The 21843-nt window shown below is 41.7% G+C and overlaps 1 protein-coding gene across 1 annotated transcript in view; it reads left to right on the plus strand.

Moving 5' to 3' along the window:
* IKZF3 (IKAROS family zinc finger 3) overlaps positions 1-21843 on the plus strand; it is a 75513-nt gene that overhangs the window by 17037 nt on the left and 36633 nt on the right. The window contains exon 4 of the mRNA XM_060781060.2: positions 20985-21254. Within this exon, the coding sequence (XP_060637043.2) occupies positions 20985-21254 (270 nt within the window). The remainder of the gene's footprint in view (positions 1-20984; positions 21255-21843) is intronic.

The raw sequence follows: 21843 nt of genomic DNA on the forward strand, positions 1-21843 counted from the left end.
ATGTGTTCTTATTCTTCTATTCTGCACATAGCATAAGCCATTTTCAGATGTATATTCCCACTTGCTACAAACCCCACTTCACCAGTTACATACACCCAATTTCCTTCCAAAGTGGTCTTGATTGGTTATCTTGGTATCGGCTACAGTTACAAGCCAGATGTTCCCACTCACCCTTTAGGGAAAGATGTTTAAATGTGGCTTCTTTACTGCAGTCCTTTATCATTCCTAGGCTGCTCAGCTCACAGACTTTCACTGTCCTTCCTATAGCACAGGGTGGATAACATTTTTCTATATGAATATATTTATTAAGGGTTTTTTCAAATACAATAAAATCACAACTATTTAAAAGAATGGGGGGAAATTGTAAGAACAGTTACCATTTACTATAACTGATCGTAAACAGTTTACTTTTCTTTCTTTTGAATCCTGCAGCTCTTGTCGTAATTTTAGGCAATCCCCTGGCAAGAGTGAACTGTCCCTCTACTAGCAATTCACTCAGTTGGTAGGGAAGTTCAGACAGTCCTTGACAAAGAAAAAGTTTCCTGACTCTGCTGTAGCACATCTCTGTAAGTTTTGTTTCTTTCTTTTTTCATCTCCCTCTTTGACCAGAAAAGCCACCCACCTCTCCGTAGTTTACTGTTTTCATATTATTATGACAAATTCAGAACGTTACCCTTTTTGGCTACAACTCTACGACTTCCTCAGTCAACATGACAACTGCCTATGATTCTTGGGGATTGTGGGAGCTGTAGTTCATAGAAGCAGCAGCTCTTTTGCAAAATAAGTAGCAACCAGGCACATGCGTGACAACCCAGACTTATCTTATCTTGCCTGGCGTCTTCATCACACAATTGGTTTTCAGTGTCATAAGACATTTCTGTCCCAGTTGAGACATGGAGCCCCACGATGCCCATCAGATGATGTATCCTCACTTCCGGCGGGGCTCCATGGCTCAACTGAGGCGGTAGTGTCTATGATGCTGCACTGGCATCAAGGGAGCCTCCTCGTGTTTTGTTAGGAACAACACAGTTAGCATGGGGGAAAGCCACATGACAATGCTTTCCCATGTGTGATGGGGAAGTCTCGCTGCTGGCAAGGTTGGATGCAGGGGTTGCCCTGCTGATTCGCTACAGAGACTGGCAAATCGATGCAGGGGACCTCATCTGTGTGATTAAGTCCATATTTTTATTATTTTTTATTTTTTAATTTATCCGTATTTATATACCACCTTTTCTCAGCCCGAAGGCGACTCAAGGTGGTTTACAGTCGGCACAATTTGATGCTCCCAAAACATTAATTACCATTAAAAACAATTAACATATAATATAAAACCATATAAAACAAGTAAAAAAAAAGTCCTCAGCGTCTCATTACTAAAAACATTTTCCAATTGCATCGTCCAGTCATTCCATGCGTCTAAATTTGCCAGTTACACTGCATTTGCAAAAGCTTGCTCGAAGAGCCAGGTTTTGACTTGTTTTCGAAATGTTAGGAGGGAGGGGGCTGATCTAATGTCCCTAGGAAGGGAGTTCCACAGCTGAGGGGCCACCACTGAGAAGGCCCTGTCTCTCATTGTGATGCAGGCGGGATCGAGAGCAGGGCCTCCCCAGAAGATCTTAGAGTCCTAGAAGGTTCATAAGGAGAGATGCTTTTGGATAGGTAAGCTGGGCCGGAACCATTTAGGACTTTATAGGCTAAAGCCAGCACTTTGATTTGTGCCCAGTAGCAGACTGGCAGCCAGTGGAGTTGACGCAGCAGAGGAGTTGTGTACTCCCTAAGCGCCACTCCAGTTAGTAACCTGGCTGCCACTGTTGGACCATTTGGAGCTTCCGAACAGTCTTCAAAGGCAACCCCATGTAGAGCACATTGCAGTAGTCTATACGGGATTTAACCATAGTCTGCAGATGAAACAAGGATACATGTTACCAACCAATATCAGATCAAAATGACAAAAGTTACTAATGAAGAAGAGCACACAAACTAGGCTTGGCTGCAGCAATTTGTGGATAGAACAAGATTCCTCTTCCTCTCCTCTTCTTCCCTTTCCTGAGTTAATGAGGTACAAAGTACGTTTCCACTTTGAACTCAGTTTTCTGCAAGTGAAGTAAGCTGAAGACAAAAGAGGAGAGAATCTGGGACATTTTTAAGCAGCTGAAAATATAAGATGATGGGGGATTAATTGGAACTGCGAAGTTGGAATTGTTGGAGGTTATGTCTTTGTATCTGTTGCCAATCTGTCCTTAAGGGAAATTGGTACAGCTCCAGTTTTTGTTCATTCTATACATAGAGGAAAAAATCATACAAGCATTTCATACAAAATTAGTCCTCCTTCCAATTATATTAATATTTTCATCTTTTCTTTTTTAAAAAATAGTATTTTTCTAATTGCCAGTCTGTTTGGGATTTCCTTCTCCCTTAGTTCGTTGACATTGAATATGTCAGTCTGTCCATGTTCATGATTTCCATTAATTTCAATGTCCTTCCTCTAGGAATATTCCAGCTTCATTTCCCCAAGTATTGAGTACAGAATCATACTAGAGTTCCGCTTCATTGGACCCTCAGATATCTAATGGAGCTATAAAGGATTTCACCGAATGCTTTGAGAGAAGGGAAACATGTAGTTTGGGCGCTTGGGTCATCCAAAAGAACTAACTTTATTAGAGCTATTGTAGTGGAGGGAAGAGACAGAACAACAAAAGTAGACCTCAAAGTTGTGTACTCCATCTGCGAGGATGAGTAAGCCCAAATTTTAGCATTTATGTATCTACTTAAGTTTTCAGTATCTCATTTGCCATCCTAGTCGTTACGCTTATGCAGTTGGAAGTGTGCAATAGAAATGTCTATGCTTTGGCTCTGCAAGATAATTGATATGTTGATAGTGGTCTTTTGTGGGAGTGAAAAAGGAGCAAATGGAAAGTGCCTTAGTAGACATGTGGCCATTCTGGTAAAGAAAGTGCATGCTTATCATCAAACTATTTCATCTCTTGCATCATCCTACAAGTGGGACAAGGGCAGGGAGGAGGAGGGTTTATTGAGCAAGTACTTTTCTGCAGAGGTTCACTTCGAAGGGGATTTCATAAAGGATCAAAGACAATGGTGGAACGTGAACCGACTGTGTTGGCACTGGCTTCCTTAGATTGTGGTTTCTGATTTGAAGCTCACTGTCAGGGCTCTATTCTCTGCATCCTCTTAAAGCTACCATTTGTCTTAAAAGATTATGTACCAGGAAAATCAAACTGCAGTGATCATTACTGTTGATTTGCCCAGTGCTGTCAATATACATGGCACATTATGAGCAAATGTATATTCCCAAATATAAAAAAATACCACTTTCAATAACGTGGAGATAAGAGAGGGATGTGAGGGAAAGACCAGAAGACGACAAATTGGTTTATTTTTAGTTTTGCTTTATTTTTTAAATGAAAACTGAAGTTACGGCATTTAAAAAAGTAAAACATGTGAGGTTATAGAGTCCCTTATACACATGGAACCATTTACGTCATCTTGTCTACTTTGATGGTTCTCAACCTTTGGTTCTTTAGATGTTTGACTCCCATAATTTCCAACTACCAGGGCTGCGCTTAGCACAGCAGGATAAACTGCTGTGCTGTAAAAAAAACAAAAAACACCCTGCCGATCGGAAGGTCAGCAGTTCGAGGCCGGGTCAGGGTGGAGCACCTGCCGTTAGCCCCGGCTCATCTGCCCAGCAGGTCGAAAACAGAAATGCCAGTAGATAAAATAGGTACTGCCTTTAGCGGGGAGGTAATAAAGGTGACCTTAAGGACATCGCTTGAAGGAAAGCTTCTCGGAATGGAAGGTGAAGCGACAGCACGCCTCTCCTCCAGCCGCCCAAGCATAGCCTCCAAGATGCCGGAAATAGAAGGGCAAAAACTGTCTTTACTTCTGTTTGTGTTGTTTTGTCCTTGTTAATTGTACAATCTGCATTGAATTGCTTGCCGTATGTGTGTTCTCTAAAGTCCCCTTCGGGGTGAGAAAGGTGGAGTATAAATATTGTAAATAAAATAAATAAATACTGGCTGTGCTGGTTTGTTGTAGGTTTTTCGGGCTGTATGGCCATGTTTTAGAAGCATTCTTTCCTGACGTTTTGCCTGCATCTATGGCAGGCATCCTCAGAGGTTGTGATGTCTGTCAGAAACTAGGAAAACTGGGTTTATATATCTGTGGAATGTCCGGGATTAGAACTCTTGTCTGTTGGAGCGAGTTGTGAATGTTTCAGTTGGCCACCTTGATTAGCATTTGATGATCAGGCAGTTTTTAGGTATGGCTGTTAGTGCCTGGGGGAATCCTTTGTTGGGAGGTGATTAGCTGTCCCTGATTATTTCTTGTCTGGAGTTTCCCTGTGGCTGTGCTTTTTGCGATTTCTGGAAGGTAAAGTCCAAATAATTCAGAGGGGCAACAGCAAGAAACATTATTTGCATTTACCAGTACTCTGAGGGCCCTGGAATCCAAGATCTGATGGGTTTTCTTCTCTGTAGCCTGACTTTTCATGAATTGAGATGTTTGCAGACTTTATATAATCAAACTCTGCAACTATAGACCCTTCCCACGAGCTTTGCCATTCTCTTCATTAGAGATCATTAACCCTTCCATTTGGAAGTATAATTCCCAAAGTATATTGTTGGGAGCCATGATGGTTTTTGGTTGTGTACTCTTTTTCAAATTGTACAAGTTCACTATGTAATCTGTAGTGATGAATTCAGAAATACTTATCTCTGAAAAGGACAAATTTGAATCGTGGCTCTCTCATCCTCAACATCCTCTTTTGCCAATGTCCAGATGATGGTGTTTTCATAGACAATCAGGAGCCCCCAGTAGCGCAGTGGGTTAAACCCTTGTTCCGGCAGAATTACTGGAGGTTCAAATCCGGGCATAGCAGATTGAGTTCCCTCTGTCAGCTCCAGCTCCCTATACGAGGACATGAGAGAAGCCTCCCACAAGGATGGTAAAACATCAAACATCCAGGTGTCCCCTGGGCAAAGTCCTTGCAGATGGCCAATTCTCTCACACCAGAAGTGACTTGCAGTTTCTCAAGTCGCTCCTGACATGAAAAAAGTCCTAATAAATCTGTGCAATACTCCACATAAACCTTTTGATCTTGAATTTTTACCCTAAATCCTCTGCAACATTTGGGAATTTGTCAGCAGACAAAGTGATCTAGAACAGGTTCCTTGGAGAGAGAAGGTTTGAAGACAATCAAAGTAGTATTTTGCAGAGCCAGCTTGCTGTAGTGGTTTGGGTGTTGGACAAGGACTCCAGAGACCAGAGTTCAAATCCCTACTCACCCACGGAAACCCAGTGGATGACAGTAGGAAAGTCACACTTTCAACCTCAGAGGAATGCAATGGAAAGAAGAAATGTTGCCACAAAAACACTGTCATAGGTCCAGTTGGAAAGAACTTGGAGGCACACCACAGCAAGTAGTTTGTTACTCATCTGGGCTGGCATTGCTTCAGGTAACTTCATAAATTCTCCAGGGGAGGCACAAGTTCCAGTGTTTCAACAATTTCTCTTGGTCCCCAACCCCCCCCCCCCCCCCATCTGCTAAATTTATTTGTTATTTTCCTACAGGTTTTTTTTAGGGAGGTGAACTAACTGGCAACAAGCACTCATGCTTGATAGGGAATTCATTAAGTTTCGTTCTTATTTTTAGTATGTGAAATTTCCACCAGGTGCTCACTGTTCTGTTTGGGTTCATTGAGGCATCACCCTAGAAATTAGATATTTAAATCAAAAACACAAGAGGTCAAAAGTAATCCCTTTGCATGTAGACCAATGAGCTAGGGAGAGAAGTACAAAACCATGCGAGATGACTATGAGATGACTTGTACGTTGGAACTATGGAGGTAGAATGCATGGCATTGTTGTGAAATACAGTGTTCCCTCTTTGTGGTTCTCTTTTCGCGGACTCACTGTTTCGCGGGTTTTTGCCTCCTGGCAATGATAGCGTGGAAGGGGATTTCACCCTCCCCCTTAGGAGAGAGACAGCCAATCATTAAAGAAGAGAGAGAGGAGATTCAAAGCAGTTTGTAAATCATGGCCTTATAGTCCCTTCCTTATAGCTAGCAAAAAATAATATATACGGAGAGAGAGAGAGAGAGAGAGAGCATCCCTACTTCATGGATTTTCACTTTTCGCGGGTCGTCTTGGAATGTAATCCCCGCAATAAGTGATGGAACACTGTATAGATTTCTGTGTTCAGTGATGTAGGAAGAAATTATAGGAATGACACTACATTATTGTGTGTGATTCAAATCTGAGAGCATGGCTTATAAGAAAAACTGGCATATGTGAACCAAACTCTGATTATTATAAATCCTGAAAGCAACATTTAATTCCAGACAGAGAAAGCTGAATTTCATCACAGTAACAAATCACAGAACTAGAGAAAGAGGGACAAGTACAAAATCACAGAACTAGGGAAAGTTTGGTTCAATTCCATCACTGGTGGAGTTCAGAATGCTCTTTGATTGTAGGTGAACTATAAATCCCAGCAACTACAACTCCCAAATGACAAAATAAAAAAAAATAGTGATGGTCGCTCGTTGGATTAGTAGGTGTCTTATGGCCAAATTTGAAGTTGTTGTTGTTGTTGCTGTTGTTGTTGTTGTTAGATGTAGAAAGGTGGAAAACAGCACTGTGCTCCATTTTTGTTTACTCTATCTGTCTCTGGGGATTCCTTTAGAGTAGTCATCACACTTCATAGCTATTTGTCACATAGGTTTGTGTGATACACACAACCAGGAAAACACAGAAAAACACAGCAGAAGAGACTTAAAAAGCCAAAAACAAAGATACATTACAAAGCATTCACACAAACACACATATATACACAAATATACACACACACATATACATAGACTGGGCCACAGCAACCCATGGCAGGGAACGGCTAGTAATGGTATAAATGTGTTTCTTTACAACAGTATATATAAGCCATTTTTTAGGACTCACAAGACAGTATAACACAGATGTATTGGGCTAAGACACAATGACATCCGATTTACTCAAACCAAACCATACCATGAAGTTCATTTATACAACATAGGCCATTTAAACAATGGTAGCATTTTTTAAAAAACAACAACAACAGTGTGATCAATTCTATAAGTAGCTGATTTGATTTTAAAGCTTCTTAAGATAATGTGTATACAAGCAGTCCCCAAGTACAAATATCAGACTTACATACAACTCATAGTTAAGAACGGGGGTGAGACAACAGGAAGTGAGAGAAATCTGCCCCCCTGAAGGAAAATTAACTCCTGGAAGAGTTATCATGAGCCAGGCATGTAGCCGGGGGGGGGGGGGGGGGGGCTATAGGGGCTTCAGCACACCCCCCCCCCCCGAAATTCTCATGGTGGTCCGCGAGAAGGCCTTACTGATACATTATTTAAACTGTTATGTTTATTAATATCATTCTCAATATATCCCATATGCATGGGAGTATTGGGGTAACGATACAAAAGGTTTGCTAGGGTAGACCCTCTTTCACCCAGAGTCACCCCCCCCCCCCGAATCAAACCCAGCCACCCTGTCATGAGGGAAATGTGTCTCCACTAAAGTTTTTTTGCTAATCCTGATTTCCAAAAACTGAATTTTTCAAAATCCAACTACCACAGGGACAGAAAATGAGGTGAAATATTCTGAACAGGGGCACAAAAAGCAAAGCAAACTTCACAAGGGTGTTCACCCTTTCCTAAGCTATCCAAAACTAAAAATATTTGGCTGGACTTATACATTAAAAATGTACCTGTTTTAACTTACATACAAATTCAGCTAAAGAACAGACTTATGGAATGTATTTTGTTCATAACTTGGGGACTGTTCATAACTTGGGGATTTTGTTCATAACTTGGGGAAGTTTCAACTTGCTTAAACATTATTGCTCCTACCCATAGAAGAACTGGTTATGTGATCAGACAGGGGCTCTCCAGCTAAGAATTCTTAGCTTGAAACCCAGAAGTTTTTAAGATCTCTTCTCAAACGTAACCACAAGCTTTCTATGCCAGATTTTTACTGAAACCATCAAACATTTGTACCTGAAATATCCAAGTCTGTTCAATAAAAGTTCTTGTTATTTTTATCAACTTATACCAGCCTCAGTGTGAATACCTTTGTGGTCAAGGCATTATTCCAGTGAGCTTTCAGCAGCTTCTAAGAACACTATAGTGATACAGAGTGTGTTACTGAACAACCTCTCAAGAATACCTCAGCCTGTTCTTTAGTAATATGGTGGCAGTGGAAATCTTTTGAAAACCAGTTTAATTCTCTCAGTTCCAGTGGTTCCCAGTTCCTAGCTTTTAAATATACAGTTGGTTTATCAACAACCATACTCCCTCTCCCTTTTGTGTCCTCTACCTTTTGTGAGCTCTATATTTTGGGGAGCTAGCCAGTAGTAGAAGTGTGCCTCATTATAATTTGGTTGAGCAGTGGTGCTGATTGTTATAGCTCATGTCAAGCTGCAAAGCCAAATGCTAGCAAATGTTTCAATTGCAGTTTTGCTAATAGAGGTAGCTTAAACTGCTCTTATAGAGTTAAGGAGGGAGGAACTCAGCATTACTGAAAATATTTGCTAGAATAACAACCCCGTTATCTGCTCATGCCTTCTATGAAAATGTGTTATACAGTGAGCCCTTGGTATCCCCTGGGATTTGGTTCCAGACTAATAACAACATCTGTGGATGCTGAATTCCTATCATATACAATCTAGATAAATAAAAATGTAATGTTAATTTGTGGGATTAACACAACTCAAAAACCACTGGACAAATTGACACCAAATTTGGACACAATACACCTATCAGGCCAACGAGTGATCATCACTCATAAAAACACTGAAAAACATAGTAGAAGGGACTTAAAGCACCAAAAAAGCAAAAAGACACTACAGTGCATATGCAAAAATGACTCCCCAGCAAACAAAACACATAATAGCATATCCACACCCTCTTCTGGATTACAGCTCCCATCATCCCCTAGACCAGGCCCTTTAGGAGAGGAGGATTATCCAAATGCGCTGTTTCCAAGATGCAAGCTTTCGTCTCCTTGGATTTCTTTGAGAGCATCCAAATCCCTGCATATTTCAGTTTTCCTATTTCTGGACTGCAACTCCAGCAATCCTCCAGATAGATAGATTAGATAGAGATAGATAGGTAGATAGATAGATCAAGTGGACTGCTGGGAGTTGTAGTCCAAGTATAGGTAAAGAAGGAAGAATGGGGAAAAAGAGGAAGGGAAAGAAAAGGGGGGAAGGAAGGGAAGAGGAAGAGAAAGAAGAAAGGCGAGAAGGAAAGAAAAAAAGGAGGGAAAGAGAAAAAGAAAGGAGAGAAAGAGGGAGGGAAGCTTGGCCACAGCAATGCATGGCGGGTACTGCTAGTAGTATAGTAAAATGGCAAAATGAAGGTGTGCTTTTGGGATTTTTTTTAAAGCCATGGATAGTTGAATCCATGAATACAGAATATATGGATATAAGGAGCTAGTTATATCTGCGTAGTGTAAAAAGAACCCAGGAAAGTGTTTAATGGAGATGGGCTAGGAACCTAATTTCCAGGCAATAGTTACCCCATATTTCAAATGACTCTTTTCTTTTTGGTCGACAACATATACAATATTTCACATAGTAATGACAACATATACAATATTCATATAGTAACGGCTCATGCAAAAGAGACTTGAAGTGCACAGTGTTGTGCATGGATAGACTCTAAAACTCCTATTGGACGAGAATCAGTTGTTAATCCACTTTTGCCTGTCTGCAATTTTTCTAATTTGTTATTTCTATATATAGATTGTTGTCATTTGGGCTTTTACTGCTCAAGACTCCTAAAACTAATTAGCTGCTGTCAAAACATTGTTAAGCCATTTAGGCATGCTCACTTTTTTTTAATTGGGTAGTTAGGAAATGGTGGCATACAAATGAAGTTGCTATATATATTGAGTATATATATGGCGGGAGAGCCCATCTGGCTGGTTGAACATCTGCAAGGATGAGGCCTCTTTATCTTCGAATTGTTCTCGTAAATCAGATATGACATTAACTCATCACATTATGATGATTAAATTCCTTTGTTATCTCGATGACTTTATGCATCCTTATTTTTATTCTTCTTTTTTTAATGTCACATGTGCTGAGCTTTCTGCAACTGTGAAGCCATATCATTTGCAAAGTTTGCAATCCAGTGAGATTTGAGGGTGAGATAAAGCTTCTTTACGCATGAGTACAAAAGCCCTGGAACCAACAAATGGGGGGAAGTGTTGCGTGCTAAGAGGAACACATTGCCCAAGTGCTCTGTGATCTGTCTCTGTATATTTCGGGATAGTTATTACTTGTCACATGAAACATGCTGTCTAGATTATTTCCTTATCTTCAAATTAAGATGAACATGCAGTCCTCAAGAATAGTGCATCTTAAGATATATGATGTAGAGGACTACTTTGCTCCATAGAGAAATATTTTCAGGATCAATGGTTTCTGTTCTAACTATATAAACAGACTAGCCGTCCCCTGCCTCGCATTGCTGTGGCCCACATGGGCGTTCTGTGGCCCAAATCTATTGTTGGTGGGGTGCGGAATGCTCTGTGATGGTAGGTGAACTACAAATCCCAGCAACTGCAACTCCCAAATGTCAAGATTCTATTTTCCCCAAACTCTACCAGTGTTCACATTTGGGCATATTGAGTATTTGTGTAGAGTTTTCTCCAGATCCATCCTTTTTTGAGTCCACAGTGCTCTTTGGATGTAGGTGAACTACAAATCCAAAACCAAAGGACACTGCCCACCAAACCCTTCCAGTATTTTCTGTTGGCCATGGGAGTTCTGTGTGCCAAGTTTGGTTCAATTCCATCGTTGGTCGGGTTCAGAATGCTCTTTGATTGTAGGTGAACTATAAATCCCAGCAACTACAACTCCCAAATGATAAAATCAATTTTTTGAGTGAAGGACATACATTGAGATGTTAGGTGTATTGTGTCCAAATTTGGTGCCAATTCGTCCAGTGGTTTTTGAGTTTTGTTAATCCCACAAACGAACATTACATTTTTATTTATATAGATAGGATAGGTGCTTGGAGAATAACATTTCCAAAATGGTCCCAATTTAGCAGATTTAACTGGAACCATCCCAATTCTCTGCTGTAGCAGATTATGTCAGTTGCTGCAAGCTGTCTTCGAAGTGCAGACATACGGCACTCCTACACTGCCAAATAATCCAGAATATCAAGACAGATAATCCACAATATCTGCCTTGATTATCTGAGTCTGCATTGCTATAGTTTGGACAAGTTCCAGCCTAGCTTACCTGTCCAAATGCATCTCCCCCTATGAACCAGGATGGACATTAAGATCTTCTGGGAAGGACCTACTCGCAGCCCCACCTCCTTCGCAGGGCCTTCTCAGTGGTGGCCCCTCGACTGTGGAACTCCATTCCTAGTGATGTGAGATCAGCCTCTTCCCTCCTGGCATTCAGAAAGCAAGTAAAATCCTGGCTTTGGAACCAGGCCTTCGGAGACTAGCTACAATGTAACACACAGCTGGAAATCAATGTGACTGTAACTGGAATGGCCCATGGACTCTGATTATGCACTATGTGGTTGTTTTAATAGCTATTATTAAATCCTGTTTTAACTGTATTAAATGTGATTGTTTTATATGTAATAATTTAATGTTGAATGTATTTATAATCCATTATGTTTATGTTTTATGTAACATCGAATTGTGCCAAGTTGTAAGCCATTCTGAGTCTCCCCTTGGGGATGAGACAGAGGGATGGAAATACGGTAAATAAATGAATAATATAATATAATCCAGTTCAAAGCAGATAATCTGGATTTTATACAGCTGTGTAGAAGAGGCCATAGTTTACATTCAACTAACTCATCAGAGAGAAGGTGATTTTCTTTTTGTCGTGTCAGGAGTGACTTGAGAAACTGCAAGTCACTTCTGGTGTTAGAGAATTGGCTGTTTGCAAGGACGTTGCCCTGGGGATGCCCGGATGTTTTATCATCCTTGTGGGAAGCTTCTCTCATGTCCCTGCATGAGGAGCTGGAGCTGGTAGAGGGGGCTCATCTGCGCTCTTCCCGGATTCGAACCTGCGACCTGTCGGTCTTCAGTCCTGCTGGCACAAGGGTTTAACCCACTGCGCCACCAAGGGCTCCTCATCAGAGAGAAGGTGATGAGAGATAACATCTTGACCTTCCCAGTAGGTTTCAGGCAAAAGCAAAATGCTGCAGCCTCTCCTAGCTGGTGTGTTTTTTTCTCATTAATGGCTTTTCTCTGTCTCAACCACATCCTTTCGCTTCTTTGTTACATCTGTCCCAATTTCCAACTGAGAAATGTTGAAAGGTATGGGAGCCCCCGGTGGCACAGTCGGTTAAACCATTGAGCTGCTAAGCTTGTTTACCGAAAGGTCACAGGTTCGAATCTGGGGAGCGGCGTGAGCTTCCGCTGTCAGCCCCAGCTTCTGCCAACCTAGCAGTTCGAAAACATGCAAATGTGAGTAGATCAATAGGAACCGCTCCGGCGGGAAGGTAATGGTGCTCCATGCAGTCATGCTGGCCACATGACCGTGGAGGTGTCTACGGACAACGCCAGCTCTTCAGCTTAGAAATGGAGATGAGCACCACACCCCAGAGTCGGTTACAACTGGACTTAATGTCAGGGGGATACCTTTACCTTTACCTTATGGGACCATAGTTTTTCTTTTAAATTTCTCACAGATTTAGATTTCTAACCGGAGATTTTATTCTTGTTGGAATTCGGTGTTTTGTTCTAGATTCTAGCATGTTTTCTATTTTAAAATTTGTGTGAAACTTCAAGTTATATAAAATAATTTTAATTTGATTCCTCCCCCTAGCACACACACAAATAGTGTATTGATTGAATATGGGTTGTTGTAGGTTTTTTCGGGCTATATGGCCATGGTCTGGAGGCATTCTCTCCTGACATTTTGCCTGCATCTATGGCAAGCATCCTCAGAGGTAGTGAGGATGCTTGCCATAGATGCAGGCGAAACGTCAGGAGAGAATGCCTCCAGACCATGGCCATATAGCCCGCAAAAACCTACAACTACCCAGTGATTCTGGCCATGAAAGCCTTCGACAATATATTGATTGAATACTTTTTTTCACCTGCCATTCTAGTTCAGGAAAGTTAATCTCCTTTAGTCAAAAAGAGTTATTGTTTTATGTTCAGTCTTAAAGTAGGCTATGCATTTTTCTTATAGTGGAAGAAAAAATTAGCCGCATATAAACAGCCATGGGAACACTTTCTCTTCTTGGTACTAACTTTCTGTGGAACCTGGGAGGATGATGAGAAATCACACTCAAACTTTAAGAAGAGAGATAAGCGGTGATAGACAAGGAAGGGTTGCCGGTAACTCTGTCTTTGGAGTTGGTGCTATCTTGAGCAAGCTTACTTTCAGTGTATGCTCTATGATTTCAGTAGGTCTTATTACAACATAGAGCTGTAGTCTAATGCACGTCTATGCAGAAGTTAGTTCCTTTGAATTCTATGGGGATTGCTTGTAGGTAAACAAATACAGAACTGCATATTATTCTATATTTACCTGTATAATTTGTGTTAAAGTGCTCTGGAGCTGCGTCAATGCAGCCCTTTGACTGTCCACATGTTGGCCAGGCCAAAGATGTATTAGGGTCACTACCACTGCTTTTGGCAACACAACACTGGGTCTGTTAAATGTGTGATCAAACTGGATCCAGTTTGATCCACCTCTCCATATCTCCAAAACGCCGGCATCACTCCAGATCTTCCTGGAAATTCTGGGATAAACCCTTTGTCCTCTTGACCTGAATTAATGACTAGATGCTGAGCTTCTGCTGTGAATCCAGCCCTGTGTTGTGTGGACTCCCCACAGACGATGACCAGTGAATCTACTTAATTTTGGCTGTGTACACAACAGTCTTTGAGTGTGTTGTAGGTTTTTTGGGCTATATGGCCATGTTCTAGAATTCTCTCCTGACATTTCACCTGCATCGATGGCAAGCATCCTTAGAGGTTGTGAGGTGCTCTGAGGATGCTTGCCATAGATGTAGGTGAAACGTCAGGAGATAATGTTTCTAGAACATGGTCATATAGCCTGAAAAACCTACAACAACCCAGTGATTCCAGCCATGAAAGCCTTCAACATTACAATCTTTGAGTGTGTTTTTCTGCATGGCAGGGGGCCCTTGTAACCTCTTCCCACTCTATGTTTCTCTTCTATGAACTATGATTCCTGTCCTATTTAACTAAGATCCCTTCCAAACAGCTAAATAAAATCCCACATTATCTGCTTTGAACTGGGATACATGGCAGTGGAGTCAGATAACCCAGTTCACATCAAATAGTGTGGGGTATTCTGCCTTAATATTTTGGGTCATATGGTTGTGTGGAATTCACTTCTACACTGCCAGCTAATTCAGGTTACAAAAGCAGATAATCCATGTTATCTGATTTGAATTGTATTATTTTAATCTACACTGTCATATAATCCAGTTCAAAGCAGATAATGTGTATTTTATACAGCTGTGTAGAAGGGGTCTGACGTTTTAGTATTCAGCAGGCAGAGTTATTGTTGCTTCTGTTGTTGTTTGCCTTCAAATCATTTCTGACCCTAAGGCAGGCATGTAACCGGGGGGGGGGGGGGCCTTGGGGGGCTTCACCCCCCCCCCCCCCGAAATTCTCATGGTGTTTCACGAAAAGGCCTTACTGGTGCATCATTTAAACTGCTATGTTTATTCATATCATGATCTGATCGCCCTACTCAATATATCCCATATGCATGGGGGTATTGGGGTAACGATACAAAAGGTTTGCTAGGGTAGACCCTCTTTCACTCGGACTCAGCCCCCCCCCCCCGAAACAAACTCAGCCCCCCCCTCCGAATCGAAATCCTGGCTACGGGCCTACCCTAAGGTGAATGTATCACAAGACCTTTTGGGTCTGAGACTGTGTGACTCACCCAAAGTGACTTATGACCTCATCCCATGGGTAAATTTGCCCGTCCTACGACACTTTCACCTTAGTTCAGAAGCAGGGCTTGCTGGATCTCATCAAACAACATCTACTTCTGGCAGGGATCTGTCCCTGAAATGAGGTGAAAACGTTGTAAGAGGGAGTAGCAAGAGCACGAAGGGCTTTCCATGTTCTCATTGAGATAAATGAGGTGAGCATGGGGGGAAGCCAGATGGTGATGCTTTCCCCCGTGGGATAGGTAAGGAGCAATGCGGGGTGACAGGTTTCCCATGCTGTCCATCATATTTGCCATGATGCATGGCTGCAATGTGGACCTCAATGTGATGAGGTTGTTAATAATATACTTTATTTATATTCTGCTCTATCTCCTTGAGGGGACTCAGTGCGGATTAAAGAACACATACATGGCAAACATTCAATGCCGCTATGCAATTAACAAAAACAGACAGTTCAAGGCAAGGCTTCCCTCTTTTTCATTTCTGGCATCTGAAGACCATGCTCGATTCAGCCATGGGGAGGTGCTGTTGTTCCATTTTCCATGCTGAGGAGCCTCTTGTCCATGGACGCCTTCCTGATCAAATTGCCGGCATGCCTTCAGGCGCACCTTTTATCTCCCCACCAAAGTGGTAGCTGTTGATCATTCTGTTTTCAAACTGCTAGATAAGCAGAAGCTAGGGTTGTTCTGTCACACGCTGGGCCTGTAACAGCTATACTTTTTCTATAGGACGTATACTTTAAGCCCAGCGGGAAGCCAGGGGGCCTCAAAGAGAGGTTCTCGGGGATTTTTCTGAAGTGATGGTCTTTAGAGTCTTTGATGATGCAACAAAGTCTTTATTATGGAACAAACAACTAATCTTCAATGGTTCAAACAACACTTCAAGGCTTTCTTAATCTAGTCCTCAATGGACTGGCACCTGACTTTGATTAACTAAACTTTCTCTGTAGGAAAAACCCTTTTTAACCTCTCCCAGGCTGCTTTCTATCTATGCCTCATCGTGTGAGTCCTACTACCGATTCCAAATGCGTCTGGGTATCGAGTAGACCTACTAGCCGAGGCTTGAAGATATTTCAGCTGAAGTTCAGTGGATCTGTAATGCTGTTCTACCTTTCTTTGAAACTTCAGGGCTGTTTTCTCTGATGCTGTGAGGCTGAAAGGCTGTGAGCTCTCAGCCAGAGCTTTTGGGACCTTTCTCCTGGAATTTCTGCTTCTGTATCCCCGGATGTTACTTTTTCCCTGGATGGTTAGTTCCCCTGGATGCTCTTGAGAAAGGAAGCTTTTCTACGGGATGAGCTGGTCTACGTCCTATAGCTTAGCTACCTTGTGTGAGACTGCCCAAAAATGGCTCCTTTCCCTCCCAGAGCCCTGAACAAGGGGCGGAACCAAAGCTTAATTATGATGGACAGGAGGCCTGCCCTATAACTGCAAAACAGATAACAGAAAGAAAATAAAGTTGGAGCTCCTGGTACAGCCGTACTAGCACAAGGGTGGATGGTGGAAGCTCACCCCGACCCACAGCTTGAACAGCCAACCTTCTGATCGGCAAGATTATCTGTAGCTGGCAGTTTAACCTTTTGTGTTAACTGCAGCCCCTGAGTTATCATGATTGAGTGGAGAATTGAACCCTGGTCTCAGTAATCATATTCCAGCACTCAAACCAGTACACTATGCAGTCTCATTTGCATTGTGAGCGTAACATAAGGCCAAATTTTCAGGAAGATCTTCAGGATCAGACATTGCTGTTGTCCATGATAATTAGAACCTCGATAGATCTGCTACTGCTATTCACTAAACCAGGGGTCCTCAAACAAAGGCCCGGGGGCCAGATATGGCCCTCCAAGGTCATTTACCCAGCCCTCACTCAGGGTCAACCTAAGTCTGAAATAACTTGAAAGCACACAACAACAACAACAACAACAACAACAACAATCCTATTTCATCAGCCAAGAGCAGGTCCACATTTCTCATTGAAATACTAATAAGTTTATATTTGTTTGTTCTTCATTTTAATTATTTTATTGTTTTAAAGTGGGTTTTTTGCACTACAAATAAGATGTGTGCAGTGTACATAGGAATTCATTCCTATTTTTTTCAAATTGTAATCTGGCTCTCCAACAGTTTGAGGGACTGGGACCTGGCCCCCTGTTAAAAAAGTTTGAGGACCCCTGCGCTAAACAATGTAGGGCTATTCACTATGGGATTGTGATGCAGCTGGCTGAGTGTCAGCTGCATTAAGATCACTCTGACCAAAAGGTCATGAATTCGAAGCCAGCCCAAGTTAAAGTGGGTTTCCAACCAATTGTGTAGCCTGTTGTCGACCTTTGCAACCTGAAAGATAGTTGCATCTGTCAAGTAGGAAAATTAGGTACCACCTTAAAGTGTGGGGAGTCTAAATTAACTAATTTATGAGGCCATAAAAAAAACTCCAGCAAAGCACTCCAGCAAAAAAGCATGCGGGGAATGCGGAAGTACTTCATCAGTGTCGCAGATGGACGATGAAAGCGACACCTCCCCTGGCAGCCAGAAAAAGTTAAATAGCCTCTGTGTATGTCTGTATATGTTGTACGTTAAAATTGGCATTGAATGTTTGCCATATATGTGTACACTGTAATCCACCCTGAGACCCCTGTGGGGTGAGAAGGGCGGAATATAAATGCTGTAAATAAATAATAAAATACCACTCATCCTATTGCAAATCTACCATCTGAGCAAACGTTGCCTTACTATTGCTTGCAGACTGTTCTTTTGTTCCAGTTTCTGCTTTTTGCCCTTTTTACATATTGCCCAGCACATGTTTTCCATTTTTTTCTGTTGTTTCTGCATGCAAACTGAAAATTGCTCAAGCTTTTGTTTGAAGGGAAACTTCAGCAGCTGGAGCATGGCAGAGGTTTCAGTCAGGAGAATTCAGGTGCATCCTTTCAGTTCCTTATCAAAAGTTATCAAAGTTAGAGATGTACCATATGCAGAGGCAGGTGGCCTCGAGAGAAGTCAAACAGCAGGTATATTTCCCTGCGGGACCATTAGAAGAATGTGCAGTAAGCATTAAGCATCTGTGCAGGACTTCCCAGGCAAAAATCCCCAAATAGGAGAAGAGTATTGTTTCCTGCTACCACTTCTCCTAGCAGGGGCAAAGTTTAGCACTATCACTTTCCTTGTGAGGAGCTGGTACTGGGGAATTGTGGCTTCATTTGTAACATCTGTTTATTTAGATTAATGTTCAGGTTCAGCTCTGAGCAACAAGCAAGACTTGATTTATAAAACAATATCAGATTCTGAATAGTACTAGCTTTTTTTCAGAGACTCTTTAACCCTAGCCATTTCTTTGCAAGACTACTTCTTGTCAGCCAGCTGTAAAACCAAGACATTTATCTGAGGATGCTTGCCATAGATGCAGGCAAAACGTCAGGAGAGAATGCTTCTAGAACATGGCCATATAGCCCGAAAAACTTACAACAACCCAGTGATTCCAGCCATGAAAGCCTTCGAGAATACCAAGACATTTTATTTCCTTTTAAACCAGATACTTTAAAATGATAAATGTTCCCTTCAGCCCTACTCAAACAAGTGTGTCTGAAACACCTCAATAGTGACAAAAAATTAGGTTGGAATAGATAGCATTAACCAATATCAACTTTATTTTGTATAGGTGTGAGACCAGATTTGAGCCATACACCATCAGACCACAACTTCCAGCAGACTCAGGGCCTTTCCAGACAGGCCCTATATCCCAGGATCTGATCTCAGGGTTTCTGCTTTGAACTGGATTATATGAGTCTATACTGCCAGATAATCTGGGATTAACAGAAAATTTGGGATTGGATCTTGGGATATATTTAAAGATCATCTGGGGAGGCCCTGCTCTCACTCCCGACAACAGCGCAAATGCGGCTGGTGGGGACGAGGAGCATGATCTTCTCGGCTGTGGCCCCCCACCTATGGAACACACTCCCAAAGGAGGTAGGATCTTCTCCCTCGCTCCTGACCTTTAGAAAAAAAATTAAAATCATGATTCTGGGACCAGGCCTTCGGACAATAGATGTATGCAGCTTTTAGTGGAACAAGGACTGGAATGGCGACTCGACTGATGAGATTGTTTTATAGTTTTAATAACTGTTTTGATATCTGGTAATATACTGTTTTTAATATGATTTAGGTTTAAAGTGTGGTTTTACTATTGTAGTTGTAAGGCATTTAATTTTTGCCATTATCTATGTGTAAACCGCTTTGAGTCCCCCTAGGGGTGAGAAAAGCGGTATATAAATACTGTAAATAAATAAATAATAGGGCCTGCCTGGAAAGCCCCTCAGCCACTTTGGGCAATGGCCAGAGATACAGGGACCATACAAAGTACCAGTGTTTGGGAATCATTTAAATATAATACTGTTTTTAGTGTTGTCTGTTACAGAGTTAAATCCATTTGTTTGTCCCAAGTAGAGCATAACCATTGAATTAATGGGATTGCACGTCCCAAGTAGAGCATATCTATTGGATTAATGGGATCAAATCAATGGTAAATCTGACCTATTTATCGTATCAGAAGTGAACCGAGGGTACAGTTGTAATGTATTGAAAAAACACAAAGTTTAAAATCATTGGCATTATCCTAAATATCCTTTGACCAGTAGCGTCTGGTGTTGCATTAAGAATGTCTTCAATGTGTCCATGTGGCAGGGCTTGGACTGCATTGTAATAGGTGGATTGTGGTTTGTTCTTCTCCACACTCGCATGTTGTGGACTCCAGTTTGTAGCCCCATTTCTTAAGGCTGGCTCTATATCTCATGGTGCCAAAGTGCAGTCTGATCATCACCTTCCAAGTCTCCCAGTTTTCTGTGTGCCCAAGGGGAGTCTCTTATTCAATATCAGCCATGGCTTGAGGTTCCGGGTTTTAGACTGCCACTTTTGGACTTTCACTTGCTGAGGTGTTCCTGCAAGTGTCCCTGTAGATCTTAGAAAACTATTTATTGATTTAAGGCGTTAGTGTGCTGGCTGATATCCGAACAAGGGATAGGCCAGAGATGTCACTGCCTTGGTCCTTTCATGATTGGCTGCTACTTCAGATGGTGCAATGCCAGCTAAACAGTATAATTTATCCAGTGGTGTGGGGTATAGACGTCCTGTGATAATGCAGCATGTCTCATTAAGAGCCACATCCACTGTTTCAGCATGCTGAAATGTGTTCCACACTAGAAATGTGTACTCAACAGCAAAGTAACAAAGCGCAAGAGCAGATGTCTTCACTGTATCTGGTTGTGATTCCGAGGTTGTGTCAGTCAGCTTTTGTATGATATTGTTTATAGCACCTACTTTTTGCTTAATATTCAAGCAATGCTTCTTGTAGGTCAGAGCGTGGTCCAGAGTAACTCCCGGGTATTTTGGAGTGCTACAATGCTCCAGTGGGATTCCTTCCTGGGTAATTCTCAGAGCTTGAGATGCTTGTCTGTTCTTAAGTTGAAAGGCACACGTCTGCATTTTAGATGGATTAGGAATCAGTTGGTTTTCCCTATAATAGGTGGTAAGAGCACCTAAAACTTCAGAGAGTTACTGTTCAACCATTTCAAAGTTCTCTGCTTGGGTGGTGATGGCACAATCGTCAGCATAGATGAAACTCTCCTTTCTGGCAGTGGCTGGTCATTTGTGTAAGTGTTGAACATTGATAGAGCAAGCACGCTCCCCTGAGGCAGGCCATTCTTCTGTTTTCGCCATCTGCTTCTCTGGCCCTGGAAGTCCGACTTACTAGGCAACAATTCAGACCCCTTCCACACAGCTGTATAAAATCCACATTGAACTGGATTAAATGGCAGTGAGGACTCAGATAATCCAGTTCAAAGCAGATATTGTGGATTATCCGCCTTGATATGGCTGTGTTGAAGAACCCAAACAGAGTAGCTCTACTTTAGTTGAGAGTGGTAGTTGGATTCTGGTCATGGTTGTCTTCTTTCTTGTGAACTTTAGCATTTAATGACTTTTTGAACATGTCTCCCTCCCTACGTGTCTCCAGTCTTAGAAGATGACTTGCCTACAGTCAAGGGGGAACACAGTGAAAAAGAAGATGATGTTTTGAAATCTGAAGCAATGGAAACCCGAGTAGAGCCTGGGATCCTTTACAACCGCTTGCAGGAGTATGCCGAATATGACAGTGTTGAACTAGAGAGGCATGCTGGGCCATATGACCTCGTCAGGCCAACTGGTGGAAAACTAAATTGCGACATTTGTGGATTGGGCTGTGTTAGCCTCAACGTCTTGATGGTGCACAAACGCAGCCACACTGGTAAATTATTCTTAGACCACCCAGGGCATGGGGCATGTTGAAAATCTTTGACCTAAGGGTATTCCATTAACCAGTCATATCCTAGGAAGTCGGTAATCCCTGTTAAGTTTTTTTTAATATTCATTTTTATTCAAGGAAACAAACCTACAATCATACATACAAACAAAGACAAATACAGAAAGACATATTAAAACAAAGCAAACGGACAATATATGCCAATCCCACTAAGACAAAACAAATATTTTTCATAATATAAAGAACTAACAACAGCTAAAAAATATCAATCTAGAACAATCATTCTAACCACTACAACCTCACACATACATCCTACACATACAATGGGGAAAACTACCGTATATACTCGAGTATAAGCCAAGGCGCCTAATTTTACCACAAATAAATGGGAAAACGTATTGACTCAAGTATAAGCCAAGGGTGAGAAATGCAGAAGCTACTGGTAAATTTCAAAATAAAAATAGATACCAATAAAATTACATTAATTGAGGCATCAATAGGTTACATGTTTTTGAATATTTACATAAAATTGTAATTTAAGATAAGACTGCCCAACTCTGATTAAATCAGTATG

This window comes from Anolis sagrei, chromosome 6 (genome assembly GCF_037176765.1).
Source record: "Anolis sagrei isolate rAnoSag1 chromosome 6, rAnoSag1.mat, whole genome shotgun sequence".
In the NCBI taxonomy this organism is placed as follows: domain Eukaryota; kingdom Metazoa; phylum Chordata; class Lepidosauria; order Squamata; family Dactyloidae; genus Anolis; species Anolis sagrei.